Here is a 26292-nt window from a genome sequence, read left to right on the forward strand (position 1 = left end):
GAGGATAAAAGTGAGAAAACTCATGGATTCAGATAAAGACAGTTTAATAGGTAAAGCAAAAGCCACACACGCAAGCAAAGCAAAACAAGGAATTCATTCACCACCTCCCATTGACAGGCAGGAGCTCAGCCATCCCCAGGAAAGCAGGGCTCCATCACACATAACGGTTATTTGGGAAGACAAACGCCATCACTCCGAACGTCCCCCCCTTCCTTCTTTCCCCAGCTTTATATGCTGAGCCTGACACCATAGGGTATGGAATATCCCTTTGGTCAGTTGGGGTCAGCTGTCCCAGCTGTGTCCCCTCCCAACTCCTTGTGCACCCCCAGCCTCCTTGCTGGTGGGGTGGGGTGAGGAGCAGAAAAGGCCTTGACTCTGCGTAAGCACTGCTCAGCAATAACGAAAACATCCCTGTGTTATCAATGTTGTTTACAGCAGAAATCCAAAACATAGCCCCATAACAGCTGCTATGAAAAGATTAACTCTATCCCAGCCAAACCCAGCACATTCTCCACCCCTTATTCCATACCATTTACATCATGCTCAGGTACCAAACTAGGAGAGACCAAGCTCTGCTGCACCCCAGTAACAGAATTGGAGCTAATACTCTATGAGATCACCTCGCCTAACTCTGGACATATGAAAGTGATGTGCCTAAACATGAAACTTTTACCCAGGCTCCCTATAGACCTATTTCTTCTGCTAGAATTTTATCCATCCTAGATTAAATGCACTTATGTAGTCATCGAATATACTCAAATGTACTCATCTCTTGAAGCAGAATCCCTTAAGGATCCTCCCAACTTATCCCAATATGAGATGAAGTGCCCCAGGAGATACCTATTTGTCTCACAGATACTCTGTGGTAACAAGCGCATTTTGAAAAATCTTAATGTAGGGCAGGCACAATACAAACGGAAGAGAAGTCCATGGGAAGGGTAAGGAGCTGAGCCTTACACAGATGTTGGATGGATGAACTTCTGCACCCCTCCATACTCTCCTTATGGATTGACTTTTGCTACATATTCTTAGCAGAAAGAGCAGCCAGAAGATGCCTTCAACATTACAAATCTCTTTTTTCCTGGCTTGTAATGTGTTATTGCTTGTTATGAGTAGCAGAAAGAGTAAAGTCTATTTCAATTTTCATCTCATTTTCTTTACTCAGTCAATAAATAAAACTGTAACTGATATTAACTCTTGATCTGATGGGGCTTTATTATGAAAACAAGAATTGTGTGGAGAGTACTAGAGCCTTTGATTAGTTATTTGAATTAATAGCTAGCAGAGATGGAAGAAGAGTGAAGTGCCTTGTTGTGTTTAATCTTAGGTTTTGGTCTTAAGGACTGAGTAATAAAGGCCTGTTAAGACAGCAAGTGAACATGGTGAGTGCTAAAGCTCTGCAGTATGAGCTACTGTATCTGAAGTGATTTCCAAGACACTACACCTCATGGATGGAAATTTATTTTTACAGTGACACAGAAGGGCACAGGCATGTCATGTATTTGCAAAGTGGGTGTTGCACTCTCAGCAGAGGGTCGCATGATCAGTGCAACACTTCACAGAAATAAGGAGTGTGTGGGCAGATTTGTAAATTCAGATGCACAACCTAAACAGGAAAACAAGTTCATATGCTTAAACAACCCATAAATTAGAAAATCCTTACTGTTTCATAGATGTGAAGTCTTCGATATTTTTTCAACTTGTTCAAGCTATGTAAGATTTCTTTCTTTTGTCAATGCTATTCAATACTAAGCGAGTTTGTAATACATGATAGATTTATACAGCATTTCTAGGAAACACAGATACACAAGGGACAGACTATATAGGAAACACTGATTTTCTCAAAAATATGGAGGAACAACAAAGGAACAAAGAGAAGTACACAGAACATGCTTAATTATCAAAACATCAGCTGTGAGTACTCTTCACACTCTTAAAAATACTTTACATATGATTTGTGTCTGTTATGGGTGTCCTGCAACTGTTGAAATTTCACTCGATTTCAAGTTACCTCTTAACTTTTTCTTCCTAAATTTGCATTCTGAGACTACTGAATAATGTTTTACTTTCACCAAAAACCAAGGGAATGTGTATCTTCCCATATCCATTCCATACCACACCATAAACATGAGTGTGCACATGTATGCATGCGAATGTGCTTTAAACATCAGCCTGAGGAAAACAGCTGGCAAGGAAAAATTTCAACTCATGCAATTAAAATTCCAATGTTTTTAGTAAATTTAAGCAGTTTATATGAAGTATGAGGCCCTGCTTATACTCTTCTACACAGCATTACTCTTCCTTTGTACAAATTCATTATTATAATAAATTAGTTTTTCTACTATACTTTTCAGTGAGATGTTGTAGTTGTTAAGGGATAAGAATCAGGAATATTTATGCAGTAAGTCGATTTTGTGATTAAAGCCCATTTCCCCCCTATTCAAAGCCTAATCCAAAACCCATTTTGCTAGTCTTTTTTAAAAATGCTCGCAGTCTGTTGGTAAGGCAGACATTACCCACTCTGCACAAGTGAAGCCAGTGTCCCTGGAAGAGACTGGTCTAGCAACGCTGAGTCAGGCAGCTGGCAACTGATAATCTCTCCCATAGATGCTACACTCAGCCTTAGTAGGCATAACACTGAGCTAGGTCTTTAAGAAATTCCTGTATAATAGAAACAGTACAGGAAAGTGAGCATGAAAAAGCAGGCTGTGTTCACCCAGTAAGGATACCACACTCCTCTGACTGTGACTGGGAATTCCTAAACTAGCCCACCAAGATTTTCATAGCTCTGCCGTATACTATGCATAATTTCAAATACACAGTTTTAACTTTTCTTTACTTTAGTCCTACTTATATTAAATGGGAGAAAATACATCGGTGAGATGTTCAGGAACTTAGAAATCCATCATGAAACAAAAAAAAGACAGAAATCCATATTTACATTCGTGTTTTCAGAACACGTAGAATGGAGCAGGTAAATGACTGTGAACTGGGTTATAACGATAATGAGAAAAAATGAAGAGCTGCCATCACCCAGCAGCGGTGCCCTGAGGCCAGCGCTGTGCAGCAGAACACTGTGCTGTGGTGGCTGCGCGCGAGGGGGCAGGGTCGGGCAGGGAAATCGCATCTCCTCGTGTCTCCAGAGAACCTTCTTGCTGCAACTTCAACTACTTCAACACGATTTTTTAAGACAGACCTGTGCTAATAACCAACTGCTCTATTCTTAGTTACCTGAATTAGTGAATTAGCCAGCACGACTTGTATACATTTGAATAAAGCCCATGTACTCCTGCTAGCGTGACTGGGGCATAAGTGAATGAATAACCATACCTTGTTTTAAATTCTTTACAGCAATACTTCAGAACATGTAGGTAGATACAGTAATGTTCCGCTGTCAGTAATAGGAGAGCTCATTGAACTTCTATTTCAAAATTTACTAAAGGTTTATCACTCTATGGTTGGTTTTGCTACTAACAGATCCCTACCAGACTGCTGTAGCTTTTTTCAGGCCTCCTCCTTCCACAGACAACCATCTCAGTCTGCAAAGAGCTTTACTTAACTAACAAACAAACTAGTCAGGTTTCCTAATTAAGCAAAAAAAGAAGATTTTTTTTGGTTGGTTTGTATGATAGAGTTTTCTGAAAGGCATGAACTTAAAATGTCAATATTCGAACAAGGTGGATATGAAAATCTTGTGTTTATACAAGTACAGAATAAAATACAAAAATTGTTTTCACCTGAATGTAGATCTGTACCTGGTTGACTAGTCAGGCCAGGGAGAGAGTCCTGTAACTGGTACGTTGATGATGATGATGAAGTGCCATCAGCCGTGTTGTTTGAGGTCATATATGCACCATATGTTGATGCTGAGTAATACTGTGCATATTGATTTTGGCCAAAAGCTGTGTATGATGGATAATCCTAGAACAGCAAATGCAGCAGAGTACTTAAGTAGAGTAACGAGTGATTTTTCCATTAAGTATTTCTAAGTGTACGATGACATGATTTTTGTAAGAGTTTTGAGGGTTTAGACTTTTTTTAATTTAAGGATATATAACATTTTTTAATTTAAGGTTATTTACTAGAAGACTACAGGGAGGTTGGTAAAGTACTTAAGGGTCAAAAGATGCATCTAGACTTCCAGTGGGATTTTGATCACTTTCCACAGAAAACAGCATTGAATCACAGTGAGCCTAATTCAACATAACAAATGTAAATTAAAATGACATGTTATCATTTGAGTTATAGAAATCCTTTTGTAATTGACAAACAAAAATGTTAAAATTCATACCTGTTGTGAACTACTGAAGTTTGTAGAATTTGAAACAGAATTGTTTGCATAAATAGTAGATGATGGTGTAAAACTAGAACCTAAAATTAAAAAATACAATTAACTGTGAGAACTTGCTTGTGAATCAAAATAAAATTCCAAATACAATATTCCATGTTAACATACAGATGAATCAGAAGAACAAACAACTTTTATTTTCTGTTCGAACTACGAAATATTGTAATGAAACTTTAAAAGAAATGAAATGCTACTTCCACGCATACAGGCATACATTGCTCTTCACACCATGCAAGGAAGGTATTGGCCGTAAGTCACTGCACTGATCAAGAAAGCATTTTTCAGTTTATTGCAGTGTCTCACCTCTCCTCAAATATTGTTTTTCTCTTTCGCCTTCATTTCTAGTTCTAACACTTTAGCGTATGTTCACTTATGAAACAAAAAACTTTTCAAACAATATTTCAGCAGTCCAGGTGTTTTTAATCGATCTGCAATGAGGCATGTCTTTGTTTTCAACACAAGTCAGATGACTTATATTATAATTCATAATATTTCAAAGATTAACCATTGTATAAGAAGCTTAAAAATTATCCAAATAAAACAGGTTATCAATGATCAAAGGGTAATAAGTGAATTAATAATTGGATAATAAATGAATGAATAAATATGAATGAAGGAGAAATTCTAGCAAAATATGTTAATCCAGAGACAAACAAGTATCAAGTGATGTCATACTCAGAAACATGGAAACAAGGAAAAGCGACTTGGTTACGCTACTAAATACAACAAATGCTTCCAGTCCTGCCATGTGATTTCACCCCAGAAAAGAATGAAGGTGAAAATAGGGAACTGCATTACATGACCATATCTAAATTAACAGATGACCAAAATGAATACATATATGCATATAAGTACTGGAAAAAAATACTTAGCTTTAAATTTTACAGGTAAAAGTAGCTGCCAATGATAAACGTACTTGCTGGAATTCACAAAAATGAATGGAAAATACATCATAAATATGAAGGAAGAGGGGGCCATCAGCAACAGCATGATGGGATGAGCCCTGATGGTGGTGGCTACTCACCTGGCATCTGATAAGAGTAGGGTGTTTGGCCTGGCTGTGGGGTGGAAAACCCTGGGCTGTAACTGAGGCACCCGCTCTGCAGTGGTGATTGGGTCTGCGAGAGCCCACTTTCTGTCTTGATGCCTGGCAACATTACACCCAAATCTGTATAAGAAATTAATTTTCAACTGATTCTTTAAAATATTTTCTTACAGTTGGAAAAATAAAATAAAAAACAATATAAAAAGCAAACAAACAACAAAAGCAAAAACCATTCACATCAGCATTGCTCTTACTTCTACATAAGGTGAAGTAATAAGAGGTCAAATACCGTAAGTGGGTAAGCTGTAGGGCTGTCCTGTCTGTGAGTAGGCTGTATAGACCGCTGGTTGCTGCATTCCTGAATACTGGGTTTGTCCGGCATAGGCAGACATTGTTTGAGCTGCTGGTGTAGAAAGAATGTGTGGATAGGGCCTAAATATTAGGAAAAATAGCATTACTGTGGCAACAAATACTTTGTATGTTGATTCAAGCAATAAAGTAAAGAAAAAGGTTTAAAGATGTCCAAAGGCAGTTCATTATTCTGCCAACTGTTCCTCTTCTGGGACTTATTCCATCCCCCACTGAAATAAGCTGAAAACCACTCAGTCTCACATTCCCCAGGGCACGGTGAATATTTTGTGCTGTCCCATATCTACAATTTAGTTTTCAAGCTACTGTGTCCAGCTCTAGGTGGACTGTGCCACTGCTATATGGCTTTATATGGACTTGACACCTTTCAGCCAAGATCAGCATGCTTGAATCAGAAAAGCCCCTATGCTTTTTTAATCCAGTGGAGGGAAAATTGGACTAGAAGAATAAAGGAAATACAGAGGTGAACATTAAAGCTACTACATTGTGTCCTCTGTGTACGGTTCTGCTTCAACAGACATCTAGCCTCTGGCTTAAATGGGAGATGGATCGTGCCCATTGAGAGCAGCATGAAAAATACTGATGGCAATATTTTGGTAACCAGACAGGCTTTAAACGTTTGGAAAATATGGGCTAGGGAAATAGAATGGAAATAAAAATGGTCTTTTATTTATGAATACTGGGGTTTTATAGAGAGATTGAATAAAATCAAGTTTAAAATTTTTGCTCTCCAGAGTTGCAAAAGAATACAGAGAAACATTTGTCTTGGATTGTTTTGTAAGTCAAATAAGACTTTATGGACCAAGAGCTGAATAAACACTGTAGAATTACGCTAACTGAAACTTGGCCATTAAAAGCCACGACTAAATTTCAGATTCTAATTTTTTAAATTTTTTCTTTCTAATTAGTTCAGTACAGTTGGCAGCAGTTATCAGAAAAGGATTACTCATTAATTTAGATGCCAATAAATTATAACAGTAGATTAAAATTTACATTAAACCTTGTAATATATTTGGCCAAAAGTATCTGATATATTTTGCCAAAACCTGTTTTAGGTGGAATGAGGGCTGTTTGTAGTTCAGGCACCTACTTTCTGTATCAGTAAATACTAGCTACCATGATATGAATGCAAATTTGTCAAAGAAACTTGAAAAAGCCTAATCAGCTACAGTTTCAATGTTTTCTCTGTATCAGAGTCACACAGGTAGCTGTATCAAATATATGGAAACAAATAGATGGCATATTGAAATCAAGCACCCTTGTGCACAGCACTGGTTGTGGGACCAATAGACTGCCAACTGCAGCAGTTTCATATAACACCTTCAGTGCTTTTTCCTGAAGTTCCCACTCCTGGATTCATGTGATTGCCCAAGAGTCTGTTTTCCTCAAAAAATAAATGAAAGAAATTTTTTATTCCTAACAACGCCCATTGGCTTAGAAATAAAAAAAAAAAAAAGAGATTAAATTCTAATCCAATTTATTTGATTTTTAAATCTTATGATATTGGAGAAGGAGGAGGAAAAGGTGGTTCATGACTGTGGAATGTTTGGAAGCATTTGGCAATGCTGGCACTGGGAGTGTCTGTGACAGGGTTACCCCTCAGTACGCATCTTGCACACCCAATTGTGATTTCTAAATATAAAATGTCTTCTTCAAAATATGTCTGTATACATTGTCAGCACTTTTAAGATGCTGATGTCTGAGAATGTAATAGTCCGATTTTTTCTTTCTGTGTGCAGATATTCAAGGATATATCTTGTGCAGCAATATTGCGCAGAGCAGGATCTTACTCTGCAGCCACGTAAGGAAAAAAAAGTCAGAGAAAGAGCTATAATGGAGTCAGTACTGAGGCTTAAGTATTTTGCTTTCTCCCTGTTTCTTCTGCTGATGAACACTTGTTTGCAACAAACCACAGAACTGCCTACAGCCAAGGTCAATTCCCTATAAAAGACTAGAAAAGGTGCAGACACTAACTTGGAGGGATATATCTGTGGAGAGTACTGATGCGCTGATCTTGGGCTGTAGCCACTACTTGTTATTACTGAAAAACAGAAAACAAGAGGACAGCAGTTAGAAACATCATGAGACCAATACAGTCAAACAGTCTGAATACTAATGCAGCAATATTAGCAGAGAAGCTTATTGAAATGGACAGCTTTTCAACAACATAGATGTCACCTGAACTGCAACATCTTAATACAAAAATTAAAAAAACTCCCAAATCATTCATCATCATACTGAACTCTTTGGTTGGTATGGGTGTGTCATGCTTTTTCAGCTTGACTGACATGTTTCTGAGTATATTGCAGAGGCGTATATTTCATACATCATCCATGACCCACACATCACAGATCTTTCAAATTTGTAAGTTGTATTAAAATTGGTAATTAAAAAGAACCTTGTGATTTAACATATGGTATTGCATGGGATTGAAATAACACACACATACTTTTAAAGTCTCACATTAACAAGTTTAATTTTAATACTGGATAGGAAAAATACATTTTATATGGGTGATCATTAATTTTAGCCAGGTTAGGTGATGGAAGATACCAGATTGACTACTAGAAAATGAATACCATTCCTTATCAACAGGCCAATTAGAACATATCCACTAATAATATTTTTATTTAAAAAGTAAGCATAAGCAGTCCTATCCGGTAGCCATCAAAATTGTGTATGTCTATACAATTGACAGATGCATTCTTCCAAGAAACCTAACAGAACAATAGTCATATCCCATTAAAATTTCATTCAGAAGCGGTGCTCACACTGGATTAATTCCAAGTGTTTGGAAGTTTCTTTTTCCTTTAGCCATCTGTCTTGATGAAGACAGATGTATTCCAAATATATGTACTCTGAAGTGTTGAACCAATCCCTTCAGAGCAAATCCATACTGGGCAAACATACAGAGTGTCTTTATTAGGCCATCTGCTGTTCATTCACTTTTCAAAAGATTAAAGTAGTACACAATGAAGCACTGGAATTTCTTTAGTCTAATCAATCATAGTTGTACTTCAAAGTGTACCCTCTTCTTGAGTTGTTTGTAGTGGTAGTAGAAATGAACTTTCAGAATTATGTAAGTGACAAATAGGTTTAGCTTTCTAACTATTTTATGAAACATGATATATTTCTACATCCAAGGCTAATTAACGTCTTTGAGATCTATTGCTTTGAACATATGCAGAACTTCATATTTTTAAAGCTAGTTTAAATGCATTTAGAACACGTAGGACTTAAAAGGAAAATACAGTAGAAGAAAAACAATTAGCTTCCTTTTTAAATGTGCAGTTGAGTATAACTTGAAAATAAAGACGAATTGGATAATAATTTTTGGAACACATGCCACCAGATTTCACAAAAGAGTTGCTGTTTGAAAAGATATTAAGGGTTTGTCTGTGATGGAAATCTGCTGAATTTAATTTTGTGTGGATATTCTTTTTTTTTTTTTTGAGAATGCCTTTCTGTGGTTTAAGTTCAACCCACGGAGTGATCTATTAAGTGTGCATACAGCTATTCCTAGAGTTAGATGAACCTATAGCTGTATATATCCACATAACCAGTCCATAGAACTCTAAAGGATGCTCTTAGTTATTTAAGGCTTGAAGAGTAATTAGTCTTCCCTGTTGTATTCCTACAACCTTTCTAAAGACAAGCAATAGCTAACAGAGTGACCTTAGTGATTCTCAGGGCAAGGATATTTCATGATCCGTTATCAGCTTATCAGATCTTTTTTGCCCATACTGCTCCACTTTTTGTCTGATCATTTGGTGGATGACACATCACTTGATTAATCAGTTTGGTTAAAGCACATTTACCATTACAGCACATCTGATGTAAACTACAAAAAATTAATTACTGTTCATTTAAATCACCAATGTTTTTCAGCAAAAACTGTCCTGCCTGCTTTTTAATTCTTTCTGCATATACCTTATTTTATAATTTCAGACAAGAAAATAAAATACTTTTGGAATGTATCTTGTTTTAAATTTCCTTTTTTAATTTCCCTCATGATACTACCAGTTGTAGGGAAGAGAGAGAAAAAGAGGCAAGTGCCCCCAAAGTAAATTGTGTACCTTTCAAACTACAAAGTCTGTTCCTTTCACTCTTTCTTTGGTAGCTTGTCTCATCAATTTGTGCGCTACATTTTAGACTGTGAGATGTTTGAGAAACACAGGGTGTAAGACCTACCACAAGACAACATTATGACTGCGTAGAGCCTGTGGACTATGCCTGTATCTCATAGATCAGATTGGTATGGTAATTCTAAGGGTTATCAAATTTAAACAACTTTCACTGCTGGATAGTCTCCCAACCCTACTTCTCAGGACTGTTGGCAATGGAGGAGATGGTAGAGGCAGGTTGTTATTGTTTTTATAAAGGTGCTACTTTATATAGCCATTTATATGAATGGAGATAAACAGTGTTTGACATTGCTTGTATTAAAAAAAAAAAATCAAAACTGTTTCTTCTCTGAAAAATTCAAATATTTCTAAGACTTCACTACTTGAATTTACCAGAGGAATGCTCTTCAGGGCAGGTATAAGACCCTTGATTTCTAAAGTCTCACTATGGCACTGAGGACATATTCCACTAATGTTGATACACAGAGGGGACAAGAAGCTGACAGCCACCTCCTACCAGTTACCCTGTTAGCTCAATTGGCCAAGGTGGCTGTGGAGAATTTAAACAACCATAAACTGTTCTGACAGCATATGTTGGGTTCAGTATATTAACACAGACTGGAATTTTGTATTTTTTCATTACGCATCTGGAAAATTTTGTGCGAAGAGGTTAGGTTAAAAGGATCTCACTTAAATAACAAATCACAATGTCTACACATAAGGGGACCAAACATAGGTTATACAGCAGTGGTGTTTCCTAACTTTGCCTTTGTAGCCTTCAAAAATTGTTTTCTATATCCTTTTTATGTGTAATAAATACTAATTAAAAGGATGGTGAGAACTTCAAATGTCTCTCTCTCCGCTCCATTAAAATGATAAACAGTTCTCAAATTAATCCAGTATTGTAAGCAATATAAACATAAGAATGTATGCACTGACAGTACAGCAGCTGCAGCAAATTCGCAGAGTATGAAAATGCTCAGTTCAAGGCTGTTCAGCTCTCCACATCCTGTGAATACCCACCCCAATGGGAGTCTGCTGCAGGACCACAAAGCTTCAAATTGAGTATACCGATATTAATTACCAACTGTCACTCTTTGAAGAAAAAGGAGGAGGAGGAGGGGTGTGCAACGTGACTCTCCACCTGGCTAATCCTTTGCTAAAAGGTACAGTTTCTCCCAGGGGCAGCTCTGCAGGACAGAGGAACTGGAGCCCTGAGCGTGAGATGCAACACATGAGCGGCAGCCCTGAGCAGGATCTTGCCCAATGGGTGGGGCAAGGCCACTGTGGCAACTGTCACTCTAAATTCAAGAGACCTATGTGCTTTACTTTTCAACTTTTCAACCAAAAATTGGGGTTTATCACAGTTACCTGTGAAGCCTAATCTGTCTCTCCTGCCCTATACCTCGCACAGTCTGTTTGACCATCACCTTCTGTGTTACAGCTGGTCATTAGGGACAGAGCTGGCTACTTTACACCCCACAGGGTTTATTCAGCCTTCTGGTCAACTCCAGGACATGTCATGGGTTTTGATTGCCCTTGGAGCATGGAAATCAATTTTAATGGGTAGAATATTTGAAGGAGAGGATTTCTGCATGGCAGACTCTCAAAGGTGTCTCAGCACCAGAAGCTCCCTTTTCACTCATGTCTCATTTCATAAAATATTTAATAACATACCTAAATCCTTCCCTACTCACAAAGGATGTTTCAGTCCTTCTGATCTATGCTTGTATAAGACAGAGCAGGTGATACCCCTGCTAGTGGTCTGTATATCTAGGTATCCTCACAAAATGAGCTCACAGGTGCTCTGAAAGCTGCAGGAAAGTACTAGCATTATCAGTTTGTCACAGTTGGGAATAACACATGTATGTAACTAATTATTAGCAAAAACCAAACTGTTCAGTGTTTGGCTTCATTATGCATTGTTTTCAATTGCAGCTGGTTTGTCTGAAATGACATCTTTTCTACTACTCAGTATTTATTGTCTTTGGCAACCCATTAAACTTCCCAAATAACCAGTTAGCTTGAAAAGTCAGAGAAATACTTTTTTAGTGAATTTTTATTGTTCTTTAGCACTTCTTCCACATAACTGAGACATCCAAATTGTCCTATTTGCAAGTACCAGTAAAAGGCGAGTGTGGAAGTAACAGATTTACTCTTTACAAAAGGCTCAGTGCTTTATCAAGGCAGCTCTGTGTCTTGCTCTGATGATGAAGACTGCACATCACCCGGTCAGGCAGACTATTAGTTTCCCACTGTGAATGACCATGCTCATTTAATATTTGAGTTTGTGGCCTAAACTGAGACTCAGGTTCATATTTCTTTTGAGTACGCAGGTGGCTAACAGACAGAAATCATTGTGTAAGGCTCAAATTCCTGCCTTTTTTTGGAGGCACTGATTGTTTCTAAATCTTCGAAGTGTAGAGATCTCAACACTTCTTTTGAAGTCAGTGGAAGCTAACGGGTGAGTGGCACCTGGGGAAATCAAGCTGTTACTTAGCTATCTAAACCCGAACTAGAGGCTACAATTTCTGGCACCCCTTCAGGCAAATGTTGCCTTAGCCATGTTTTACACATGGAATCCAACTCAGATGTCTTAAATCCATGGCAGAAGCTGATAAAATTTCACCAACAATGACAAAATCATATATATGGTTGGACATTTTATAATCTGTAATCATTACTAATAAAAGGATAGAGTAACAACAGAGTGAAAAAGAAAAGCTATTTTTTAGCCAAGACTATTCATTTTTTTATGGAACTTGCTAGGCTTTAAGTTGATGGTATTCCTTTCAGTATAATCATAATGAGGACAATGTTGTTATTTTTTCTAGTCAGAAATAGTATATGCTTACTTTACATCTCAATGACATTTCAGTCAGGCCATCACTGAACTGGTATTTTCAGATGCAAAATTTATTCTTCCCCCTCTCCTTGTTAATATTATTATCAGGATTCATTTTAATGATTAGAAGCCAGATTACCTGTACTTTTCCACAGTTCATCATCTTTTAATAGTTTATAGGAATCTACTTAAAAGTTATTGTTTGAATTTTTTAAGAAGAAGTAACTCAAACTTATGATTATCTAAAGTAAAATATACTTTTTTTCATTAAAAGAAAGTAGCTTATGAGAATCTGGTCAGCGTTTAACACACTGCTCATAGGAATAAAAAGCTTAGCACTGAAATATAACCCTTAAGATTTTAAATTTTACAAATTAGAATGGCTGTTACAAATGCAATAAATTTTTTTTTCCTAAGATTGTGCAAGACTAACACTGAGAAAATTCTACAGTACAATAATAACATTATTACTATAAGATTTTTGCATACAGTAATTGTCTTAGGCATCATTAAAGCTTCTTTAAGATCATAGCTCATGAAAAGTGTAGATTTTAATTTACAAAAATTAAAAAGCTATTATTATTATTATGTATTAAAATGTTACTTTATTGTAGATTTTTAAAGATTGCTTCCATGCAGTGAAATATTCATTAGTGAAGGTTATTAAATGCTATATTAATGTGCATCTAACAATACATTATCTTATTATGGCTTTACCTGACCCAGTAAAAGTGTCAAGCGATCCATCTCCAGTTGTTGCTGTTGTTTCACTGCTGTTCATGGGTTCTGTTTTGACTGCAAGAAGAGACACTACATAGAAGAATAAGTAGACATGAGTTTTTACTTCTAAATTTATACTGGAGTCCTCATGCCAGTCTCACTAGTGGTAGTCCAGCTAAAACAAGCATGCAGTGCAAGAGCTTCAATCTTTGCTCTACCACTGTATTGAGACAATCTACACTTGCTTTGTCTGGAATGGTCATGCATCTACATAACTTTTTATCCGTGCATTCATCTATCTATTGGCAACTGGAATATCTTCTGGGGAGATTTCAACCTAAATCTAATTGATTCTAACAATTCCCTCAGAGTAGCAGAGAGGAAGGAAACATTAGCTGTCAAGGGATGTAACACGTAACAAAAATAGTTTTGCCTGACAAGTGAAACAATAATAATAAGGTTACATGCTCATATAGAAGCAAATTACTTTCACAGTGCCAGCATTCTGCCTTTCCCCTTTTACAGAGTCTGTGGGGGGCTTTTAGAGCTAGGTCACCAGCAAGCAATTTTCCATAAATGAAGAGAGAAGTTTAAAAGAAAAAAAGGCAAAAGAACTAGAGTAGGACACAAATGACAGCCACGACAAGTCAGCTTGTAACTCAGAGGTTATCAAACATTTGGGTCCACTCTGAACTCAAATTATTTCATATGGATCATCATGCACTCTTACCATCCAAACTATAACTGAAAGCACCACAAAGGCAATCTAGATTTTACAGTTTAATATGTTGCCTGAACAGACCATCTGGCACGGCTTTTTGTAATGGAGTCTGGGAACCACCCTTCTAATTGATGTGATAAGAAACAGCAGTACAGAATACACTGTAATTGTTATTAGATGTTTGACTGGCAAATGTGGAAACCCTCAACTTATTATCACAATTGCTTTGCGAAGGTCAGTTAGGGGTGTGAGTCAGCATTTACCACATACATATCAGCAACTTGCTTACAGATACCACAGGACGGGTCGGTGCCCCAGGGTGCCGAGTGAAGTGGCAATGAGGACCTGCAGGAACCACTACTGTGGTTGTATGCCAGGTATCAAAATTCCAAGGACACAGCCTGGGATTTGTGGAGAAACCTTTGCTGTGACAGCAGGGCTGTCAGAGTGCCCCCATAACATATACCAAGCAAAGGCATTTTCTGCCAGCTAGTTACATGACGCTTCTGAGTGACATCAGCTAAGCTGACCAAAGCTCTTGTCTGTCAACATCATGAATCCACGTTTGACTTCACTGGCAATAGTAAGGGGAGGGTGAGTAATTTCATGTTCTGAGCTGGCAATGTATTTACAAACTGTGGCTCAGATTCAGGTCACCTAATTAAGGCATATAAAAGGTGCATACTAATCTCCCTTTATGTTCAGTTGAGAAAGAGAGGCACTTCCAGAGGGCGATTCAGTCCAAGTACAGCCTGAGCTACCCTTGAGTTCACCATCCCTCTTACAGACTGTAGAGGAAAAGGTAGTGGATGAGCTAAATAAAGGATTTGGTTTTCTCATGGGAAAAATATCCAGAACAACACCTACAGAACTATTCTGCTATTCCTCCCTGTGTCTGTGAGCACAATGAGGAGCTACCAGGAATTGAACAGCTCCCAGTATAGCCTCCTGTGATGGGCCCTGCATGAATTACCTCTCCTACAATATCACACCTGATTTCCAGTCACACTGTTTAACAGATCTTACTTCAGTAAGTCATATGGGATGCTGCAACTGCACAAGTGACCTACGCTGAATTCAAACGGATGTCTGTTTAGACTAGGTAGGGAACATTTGAAAAATCGGGATGTATTTGTCTCTGCGACAGGGAGAGTGCTCTGCAGTGTTGCCAGTGCCCCAGTGCTAATCAAACCAAGTAGTACCTTCTTACACAAGTTATAGCTGTATCCTTTCATTTACTGTGCAAGATTAAAAAATATTTGAAAGTGTGGCTTTTAAATGTAAACTCCTTTTCATTATTGTTTCTCTTTAATAAAACTGCCACACCCATATATTCTCCCTGCAACAGGATATTAATTCAATACGAAATCATCAGGGAAGAATTTTAGTCACATTTTTTCAAGCTGTTGCTCACTCCTTGTCATTTTGCTGGCTATTATCTTCTCATTTAAAAAAAAGTTATGACAAAAATTATACAAAATGAACAGTCACTCATAAGAGTAATCAATCATTCCCATTTCTCTATTTAGATGAGAAAGATGTGAATTTATTTCCATCAGATCAATAAAATATACATTAAGAAAAAGCTTATGAGTCATTTGCCACAAAATGATTGCCTCCACTGAACCTCATGCCTCTCAGTCATGCAGAACAGGTATTGTTGCCTGAAGCATGAAAAGTAACTAAATTAATTTGTTTTCTGATTACTATATACAGATGTCTGCATGTACTTCAGTAGGAGAATGAAAAATCATACTAAGTTGGAAAGATCTGTATTTTTCCCTTTGATGATCTTTGGTCATATTTTACTTTATAAGATGTATGTCTTTCTCTGAAGAGTGTGGACATTTACCTACATGAAAAAGCCCAATTTTTTAGTACCTTTATCTCTTTCTATTCAAGAAGGTATTCCACATACCAAGCTACAAACCTATGTTCAGTATTGCATCCAGAAAGACAGTCCAGTATGTGCCTGTTTTATTTAACAAAAGCTTCAGTAATGAATTGAAATGTTTAGAGTTGTGTCTAGCTCTAGTTAATGCCAGCTGCAGTGCACTTCCATCAGCACCAATAGTCACCATCTTTTTCTCTCCCTGTCAAGCAGAAAAGGATCTAAAACAAAATAAACTCTCTCATGTACTTAACTTGAGGAAAAACTTCATATTGGCACTGTGTTTTGTTGAAAAATACATGTAGAAAGTATTTTTATATGTGCTTGATATTTTAAACAGTTCTACATTCAGATTTTATCACAGTAAGGAATTAATCAAGGTCTTTCCTCAGTGTAGTTAGAGATTTGGACTATTACCTTTCTTTCTTTATGTTGCCTGACATTAAACCAAGAGGGGGAAAAGCACAAAACTAACTAAAAAACCCCCAAAATATTCTATCATCACATCAAAAACCCAGGAACATTTCAAGATGAAATCAAAATAAAAGCTGACACTAGTTAAAAACAGAGAATCTTCCCTGTTTCCCATATGCGAGATAAAGCATGGTTCTGATACTACTATGGCAATTGCTCTTGACCTAATGCAAAGACTAAGAGTCTGAATCCGCATTTTCGATGAATACTTTAAAGACTATATATTTGTGTTCTGTTTTTAAAGTGTGGATTAGCTTTTAATTTTTTTTAAACATTCAAAGTGTAAAAATAATATGAAAACCAATCTCAAGTTGGAAATACATCTGAGTGTTATTAACAGTGAGGACTGAACATGCCAACAGAGTAAAGCTACCATGACTGTCAGGGGCTGGGGCATATGATGTACAAGGACAGACGGAAGAAGCTGATCTTGTTCTGTCCTAGGAAGAGAAGGCTGAGGGACATCTAATTACTGCCTACAGCTATCTAATGGGAAGGTGTAAAGATGCCAAAGAACAAAGGCACGCTCTTCCCAAAATGTGCTCTATGAAATGACAGGAGGCAACAGACACCAGCAAGGGAAAAATCCAATCAGATATAAGAAAATTCTCCGCTGTGAGAGTAGTCAGGCCCTGGGACAGGTGCCCAGGGAGGCTGTGGCACCTCCACCTTGACGATATCCAACACTCAGCTAGATGCTGCCTTGAGCAACATGATCTAACAGAAAAGTTGGCCCTGCTCTGAGCAGGGATTGGTCCAGCTGACCTCCAGGGATCCCTTCCAAACAATTATTCTAAGATGAACTCAGAATAGAGCTTCCAACAGGCAACAGCTTCTACAATGTAAGTTCTTTACTTGATGAAAGGACTTAGCTGACCAACACTACTACGCTGCAAACCTCTTTTTTTCCTAAAGAACCTCTCTACATTAAAGACTGAAAATGAACACAGAGTTTTAGGGGCAAGAGACGCTATTACTATGCATGAAGCAAGACAAGCAAGTGCAATAGCTGTTAGAGGAAACAAGACTGACTAAAAGCTCACATAAAACAATAAACCACACAGTTTGTCATAGGAATGATTCTCCTCTTTCTTTTAGCAAGCCTTAAGTGTTGAGTATATAGGAATATACTCAACTAGAAGCACAGATCTAAATATTCTACTGCCTATGGAAAATCAGATTTCAGGCAAGTAATACAAGGACTTTCACATTACATTTCCTCACTACTGATAATTGGTACTTAAATTACTACCTTCCACATTTATCCAAACATGCTGAACAGTTAACTGAGGTGACAGACTAAGTTAGCTCAGTTTTCCTTAAATTCTTGTAACTGAGCAGGAGCATTCACATGGAATCAGTTATTGCAGTGCAAACGATCTTCTGTGCTCAAGTCTGAACTTTTTTTTTTTGTAAATTCTCTCTGGATATGTGGCTTACAAATGGCAAGCTAATTCTGAGGGGTTTTTCAAAAGGAAAGCTTTTGAGATCTTCCCAACTTTAGTCCAAACCTGAACAACTTAAGCACCTTAATCCTATACGTACTGCAACAGTGTCACATATATAATTATTATTAATCATTATAACTCATAACAATAATACATGAGAGGAAACTCATAAATGAAAACAACAGCTTGGAAAATTTGGCCAAATGTTTGTAATGTGGCAAGTTACACGTAGTAGCACATTAGACGTAAGCTTTAATTAATAAGGAAAGTAGTAGTAGGAGTAGTAACAATAATGGCAACCTTGATTTGTGCTCACATAATCATGCAATGTTGTACCTAAAAATAAAAGAACAACAAATGGGCATTCTGTGGAAAATCCACTGGTCTGTCTTCAGGCAATGCTGACTACTGGCACTTCCCAGCAATGCTGACCACCACGAGGCTCTCCCAGTCTCTCAGAACATGTAGACAGTTAAGCTAATTTTAAGTGCGTTAAATTCTCCTTGCTCATCAAATTACTTTCAAAGTATGGTAAGATAACTATTTATTGCAACTTCCTACCAGTTTCCTGGCTGTGGGAAAGGCCTCTGAGAAAGGGTGGAAAAAAAGGGGTGGGGAAAAACCCATGAAAATATTCAAACCACGTAACAAAAGAATAGAGCAAACCAAGAGAGAAGTTACACAGCAGTCACAGCAGCACACCACCACACACATGCACAGTACCAGGGTCTTTCATACTTGTTGCAGAAGAGGGAGTGCTGCAACTCAGCAACCAGTCTGCAGTATTTAACACAGTCATGTTGTCTCCTGAGAACAGGAATGATATAACGGTTCATTCTCTCAATATCTGTTCAGTGTACATGAATATCCTTCAAGGCAAGTATGTGCTTTTGCACTTTTGAGCCAAGCCTTTTAACTGCATTGTATTGTTTTTGTATTATTTTATCTGGTTTATTTATGCAAGTATAATTTAGAGGTATCTAGTTATTAGTGTTCTTTAATGGTATGCTTGAAGTGTTCCCTTCTCTTTATGCTGGAATAAGGTTTTTATTTAAAAATATTAACAGGATGAACCTTCAGCCCTTCTCTGCAGAGCTCTGTTGCCCTCACAGGCACATACACTTTTTATTGACATTGATGGATTTTGTTTTAAATAGGGATAAGTGAATAAAATGCTTTACATTGTGGCCAGAAAGAACAAACTAAAATATTTTTTTGGTGCTAACTGTTAAAATAGACAGCAATGTATAAACTCCAAAACAGAGGGCTGAAACTCTAGCTTGACTCGTATCCATGGTGTCACTCCCATGGACACTAATGAGAACAGAGCTCCATCTCTGAATGTGGTACCCATACTCTTTATGACAACCTTTCATTACCTGCCAAGAAATGGAATTAGCATGTTCTTCATGTAAAAAAAAATTACTTTAGCGTAATTTTGATGCACTTCTGACAGATTTTAAATTAACCTAAATGTGTGTAGCTCAGGGTGTAAGTGTAAATTATTACTCAGCCATGAAGTATGATGCAGAAAATGAAATCTATTTCAAGTTACCAACAGGTATAACCAAACCTTTAACATTTTGTTCAAATCAATCGTTTCAAGATTTTCCTTGTTTCACCTTTGATCAGTTTTGCCTCTTCAATTGGTGCAAATTGAAAAAGTGTTGGAATTAGCAGACTTTCACTAGTATGACTGCCATTTTTTCATAATTCTTGCTGTGTTTATAAATGGGTTTACACTTACCTCCTGTTCCATTTGTTGTAACTGATGTGGTACTGAGATTAGGTTTATCCAGTTTGGAACTACCCGGTGCATCACTACTTCCAACAAGATTATGAGGACTGGCTAGATCTTGCATTTCCATAGACCTGTTAAAGAAGAAGGTGACAGTATTTCAATGCATTGTGATATTATCTGCAATAACCTGTTTTTTCTATAACAACTTCTTTTGCATTGAGAGTTTGTAATGCAGCCAGATTAACAAATCAATACAGGTTCCTTTAAGGTCTTCTTTTTATTTACCAAACCTAGAAAAATAGCTAATAATTTGATGTGAACAGCAACAATGCCAGCATTTTTCACTTTTCCTTTAGATATTATGAAGTAAATGACACAGGCTTATGCAACTGCTCAAAAAGCTTGTAAAAGATGCGCATGAGCGAGTACATATATATGGATGGACAGATGGAGGGATAAATGCATGTATATACATATTTCTCAGAAAGAAACAGAGAAATTAAGTGAAAAGTCAGTCATTACACAAAAAGTCAGAATAGGAACTTCTGCCTCCCATTATCTGTATTCCAACCACCAGCAGTCACTGCATCCACACTAAATCACAGGAACAGACCATAACGGTGAATGAACAGAACTTTCATGTACATCTGGAAGACTCTTCACTCTTACAAATGCATGTATTCTTACTAGCTCAGTTGATTTTTTTTTTTTCTTCGGAGTAATTTCTAGGAAACTTGCAAAATTTCAAGTCGATTTAGACCACAATGGATTTCAGTGTCACAGTTATACCAGGAATGTGGATGGCTCCCTTTCAGTGACAATGGATCTACCTTTCTCAGACAAAGCAGAGAAAGCAAGACAAGGAGCATTTCTTGTTAGACCAGTAATTGCAATCCAATTTGCAGTGTGTGCTTGCCTATTCCTTGCTTTAAAAATTAATTACACAGATTTTTTTTCCCCAAAGAAACACTTTTGCTATGTATAAGCAAAGCTGCCAGCTCATCTGCAACAGGAGAACCATTTACCATATGGATACTACAAAGGCCAACAGAAAGATTGTCTTACAGATCTGTAAAAGCCCAATTACATTGTAGAAGACCAAAATGGCTAAGAAAGAAACAAACAGTTGGGATAGTTCAGTAAGAATAACTGCTCCTGTATATTCATATTCTGACCAGGAAAATCAGTGGCAAATTGTTAAGGCAACACTCAGCATCTTAAGTATTTATTGCAAGTTTCACTTTTAAATTGCCTATCATCCTCTGTGCTCCACACATCCTCCGCTGGGTTAAAAAACAACAACCAAACAAAACCCCACCATCTTTCCATCAAATATGGGTCTGTTGTCTGAATCTACATTTTTCCTCCATGATAAGGAAAAGGAAGAAAAAACACAGAACAAAAATGTCTCCCATTTTGTGCTCCTAATTCTGTTGATCTCCTGGATGCTTTAGCTTGCCTCTCATTGCATTCATTTAACCCAAGACACAGATTCAGAGTTTTCATGTCTTGAATATGTTCCAGGGAATGTAGGAAATACTACATTCCAACTGGGAAAATGCACCAAGGCCTTACCCAAAGGCACATGAAGCAAAGAATCTCATTTACTCCAGTAAATGCTCAAATCAAACCTGAGCTGCACCGATACTATGCTGGCAGGGCAGCCTCCCCAGCAGCAGTCTGGATGAGCAGGGGAAAACTGATATTGCAGGAGGCCATGCATCACCAGGTAAGAATTTTATAGCTATATTCAAGGAAATGTAAAGGCATAAACTGAGATTTGAACTGCCTTGACCCAGATTTCTTCATCTAATTGTATATACATTTCTACACATCTGTCAGCAGTGCATTATATTTATTGTCAACTGGAAATGTGATCAGTGTTAGATGAAATAAAATGAACTCAAGTGGTTTACTAGTACTTCAGTTTTTGTTTAGTAGTTTCTGTACAAGGATAGCAGCTAAAGGTTAAAAAAAGTCTGTGAGTTTCCATCTTGTATGTATTTAAGGGAGCAGGAGAATCCTACACAAAATAAACAATGTGTGTTTCATTGCATATACAGTGTAATACTCTCCACGTGTTCACTTAGCAGTTTAAGTGTCATGATTTCCTGTTCAAGTATGATCAGCCCACAGATACCTAATGGGCAGTTCTAGCTTAGAAAGTTCGCATGTGCTTTTTTTCTTATTTAGCATGACACATGGCCACAGATGCAAATGCTTCAGCAATATTTCATAAGCAAAATCACTGATTTACCTAGCTAGTGTATTTAGGAAGTATCCATGTTAAGCACTTTTCACACTCAAATGAATTAGTTTTTCTTAATTGAGTAAGATTTTCTTAATCAGAAAACTAAACCCACTGATTTTCATTTGCTTGGCAAAGAATACAAACAATGAAACTTTGTAAAAGGAATAGTTATTGCTTCATACCAGTATGAAACCTTTTGGGCAGAGAAATATTTTATTTGCCTTATATTTGTTTTCTATAGCAAATGTCATCCTAGTCCACAGACATGGCAAGTTAATTATCTAATACTATTTAAAAAGTAGTGCATTTACAACTAGATGTTTTCTCTGCATGAGTAAAAGACATCTTGCATTTATTGGTAGTTTATTAAGGATAAAAAGGATATCCAAACCAATAAAAAGTTTCACAAAACCATGTGTATACATTATACTTATCCTGGGTGCTCTATCCTGTGTGAACAAGTAAGGGGATTATTTTAATATATCCCTTGGTGATTTATTTATTGAAGTGCACATGTTACCTTCTTTGTAACAGACGTCATTCAATTCACCTTTCTGGATGCATTTAGTTTACCTTTAGCCTAAAAAATTCTTGGGAAGATGTAACAGACATACTAAAATCTTAGTTTCAGTGAATGGAGGATTCAGGAAAAATGTTTAATAAAATGGATGAAATAATTCCAACATCTTGAATTCATTTTGTCAAACTAAATGTTTATCAGAGTCCTGCTTTCACTGACTTAATCAGAAGCAGGTTCAGGTTCAGTATGTGTTTTCCTGCACTAAAAAAAGTAGAAAAGTGATCTCTGAAGGACCAATTAATACTTCTAAGTTTATGCAGTTATTTATTAAAGACTGTTTTCTAGTAAATGCAGTGTGTTTCAATTTAGACAGAATAAAGCCTGTTAAAGCTGCTTAAAAAACTACATTGTACAACTTTATTTTCCATTTTTTGTTTCTCTGCCACGCACGTAACTATTTGAGCTTTAGTTTTCCCCCTCTTGCATTGTCTCAGACTACTTGGAGTAATTAAGTAAATTGCTAAATTGTATCAAAAGATAAATTTTGAAAGGAAACTGATTACTTGGTAAGATGCTTTAATTTTCTCTTGACTGTCTGTTTGAAGAATGTTAGTGTGATTCCAATCTCCTGAGTGAAAAACTGAAATCTGGCAAGATGGATTTGTCTTTTATTCTGCTTTGGCTACACTTTAAGTCTTTGAAAACTGGTATTTGCACATGCTTAGTGGATCATTTTAGAGGCTTACTGGAAAAGTCTCTAAAACATCCCATTTCACAGAACAGTGTCTCAGATCCCTGTGGGCTTTAATTCCAACCTGGATGTGAACAATCCTACGAAATTGAAGTGGGTTTGTATCAAAAAGATGGCTGTGTGTGAATCCTGGGTCTTCCACATTAGAGCACATTTTTTTCTCTGGCTTGAAGTGACATCTTTTCAAGGGTTAACCTACGTTCAGAAGCGGGTTAAGGAACAGCATCTAAAGAGAGAAATTCCCCCCACTGCCGTCTTTACAAGAGCAGCTGAAAACCCCACCCCACTAAAGCGCACAGCCCAGCACCATAACCCAACCCTGCATAGGAAAGTTTAAGTATGGCTAATTACAGTTGCCCAATTTGACAACCACATCACTGTATTCCTATATAGCTTTGTTTGTATTATTTTAAAGGTTAAAAGCTCAAGCTTTTCTTCTAGGGGCATGCTTTTTAAATTCCTGTATTTTTTTTTTTCTTTCATTACAATCACATATCTATTTGTGCACCACTTTTCTTCAGCAGAATTAAAATCTATTTCCAGAAAATCTAGGTTGTTATAACTGTTATCCATTTGCATTTCAAATTAAACTACTATAAACATGGACTAAGACCTGGGTCCTTCCACGGCGTGAAACTCCACGGATTATTTATGAATTCTACAATTAGAACATATTTAGATAATTTTCTTCTTTAAAGAGATTGTGTTTTAAAATGTAAACTTTTTGCTACATAATCTACTTTTACTGTATTTCAAACTCTTTTGCTAACAAGATTGAAATGATGAAATAATATATCAAAGATTTATAAAAAAATAAATATTCTAATGTGAAAACAAAGTACTTCAAAACCTAATCTAACCAGAACATTTTACAAATATTAATTCCTTGCTGTGCAGAATTTGAAGCAAATTCAAAATAAAAGAGAATTGAAAGAAGGACTAGCTAAAGATTATTTAAAATTGAATAATTTAATTTAGTTTATAAATTAATCAGAACAAAAAATTGTAAAAGGATTTTAAAGGATTTTTCTTTTTAAAATTCTTTGATAGGAAATTCTGTACATAATTTTCTTTATCAGAATCTTTACTAAACTTCACACATTATCTGGGGTTTTTTTGCTTAGTTTCCCTCCTGCTTTTCTTACATCCTTCCTGTTGTAACTCCAGTTCTTACATATCCCATACTTTCTCACAGAAATCTGGAGCCTTGTCCAATTAAGATGTCAGGTACCTTGGAGCTTCTGAAATTAAACAAACAGGGAATTTCCCTTTATTTAAAATTAACTTTTAGAGCAATATGAAAATTGGGTAACAGAGCTGTTCAGACTCAGCTAAATCTGTTTCCTACTGCCGTCAGCTCAGCTCTCTGACCAACTACACAGTTTTGAAGATAAGTGGGGTGGGGTTTTTTCCATTTCCCACAGATTTTTTTTTGCCAGATCTTTCAGGCACATTCTGAACATGACTGGCAAGCCCACCTCTCTCCCATATACAGTCTCAACTAGCTCAAGCGTTTCACTCCGACAAAACAATTAGAATGGATGCACACACACAAATGTTGTTAGTCCAATAAAATCTGCAACAAAGTTTAAAACAATCAGTAACATTAGATACATAATATTTATAGTTTTTCCTAGGTTTGGGGATTTTTTAAGAAAACTGTATTTTACACATTACATTCACAGTTAGGTGAGGTATTTTCATGTTTATTTGCACCTACACAATCTGTAATTAATGCTGTTAAAAAAGAAGTTACATCAACCCTTTAACAGTCCTCAAAGACTACAGTGCGCAGTAAGAGGGAAGGTGGAGAGAGAGTGATTATGGATGATGGACAGGTTTCCAAGGAATATATACATGCATGCAAATACATGTACACTAACACAGCTACATGCAAACTTTCAATAATTCTTTGGTGCCAGATATCCACATACATGTGTATGTGTGGATACATATGTATAAATACACAACAAAAAACTTTCCAACATCTTTCACCAGAGACTTCCATAAATAGAGCAACACAACACACCACACAGCCTAAGACCACACCTCAAATGAGTAACATTTCCGATCATTACACTAACTCCAAAATACAGGTTAATAATATTTTCTTTTCCAGGTGCTTTTACACTGTGTATGGCAGCCTTTGTCATTTTTTGCCACTGTAAAAGGTAATGAAGGAACAGCAAAACCAATGAGATGAATTTGCTCCATTGAGATGACTGCCCTCGTTATCCCAGGGTCATCAACTCCTCCTGTATATCTTCTCAAGCTTAATAGATGGCCAAAATAGTAGATCTTTTGCTATTCTAGGCACTATCTCACAAAAGTATGCCCCTCCATCATTCAAGTTTTGGGATCTTGCCAGACAGTTAAAAACAAATAATACTGCTGGACACTAGCAAGACCTCCTTTCCACTCTCCTTGAGGCCTCATTTCTTAACTTGTAAAGTGATCTGATACAGTGCTAAGAAGCAGTAAAAAATGTCATGTTAGGGATAAAACCAGTAAATACTCTTCAGAGTTTTATTTTATTACTTTTTTTTTTTTTTTTTAAACAATCCAGAAAAGTGCTGAACTTTTTGCAATCATTTGGAGATGGAAAGTGGATTCTAGCTGTGTAATTTCTCATGGTTTTGTAAGCAGGGTGTCAACATTCATATTAAAAATGTAAGAGAAAGAAGCAAAACTAATGCTAATATTCCAAAAAAAACCCTTCTCCTCTGTCAATCTACAACTGATACGAGATAAAGGGTATCAAAGGGAGTGAACCTTAGTGAAACAAAGAATTAAAGCATTATAGTGTTTCTACCACGTTAAAAAATACCACAAAGGTAATAAATAATAAAAATATCATGAGGTTCAGCTTTGTAGAACTGTCAGTGTACAGTAAGGACTGTAGTAGACTCGTTATGAACATGGACGATTAATTACAAGCTTGAACATTACCATGCAGCTTCCCAGTGCATGAGTTCAAGCTCACAGGGAAATAAAGCAACAACAACTTGAGGAAAACTCAAAACTGCCTGATTTTGTTTAACAGC

The 26292-nt window shown here is 36.8% G+C and overlaps 1 protein-coding gene across 1 annotated transcript in view; it reads right to left on the minus strand.

Annotated features, from left to right (window-relative positions):
* The window catches only part of EYA4 (EYA transcriptional coactivator and phosphatase 4), a 156052-nt gene that overhangs the window by 30936 nt on the left and 98824 nt on the right, over positions 1 to 26292 (minus strand). The window contains exons 4-11 of the mRNA XM_074820719.1: positions 19733 to 19857; positions 18724 to 18792; positions 13449 to 13541; positions 7737 to 7803; positions 5683 to 5825; positions 5373 to 5516; positions 4292 to 4371; positions 3756 to 3921 (exon numbers count right to left, since the gene is read on the minus strand). Coding sequence (XP_074676820.1) covers positions 3756 to 3921; positions 4292 to 4371; positions 5373 to 5516; positions 5683 to 5825; positions 7737 to 7803; positions 13449 to 13541; positions 18724 to 18792; positions 19733 to 19857 — 887 coding nt within the window. The remainder of the gene's footprint in view (positions 1 to 3755; positions 3922 to 4291; positions 4372 to 5372; positions 5517 to 5682; positions 5826 to 7736; positions 7804 to 13448; positions 13542 to 18723; positions 18793 to 19732; positions 19858 to 26292) is intronic.

This window comes from Strix aluco, chromosome 3, assembly GCF_031877795.1.
Source record: "Strix aluco isolate bStrAlu1 chromosome 3, bStrAlu1.hap1, whole genome shotgun sequence".
In the NCBI taxonomy this organism is placed as follows: Eukaryota; Metazoa; Chordata; class Aves; order Strigiformes; family Strigidae; genus Strix; species Strix aluco.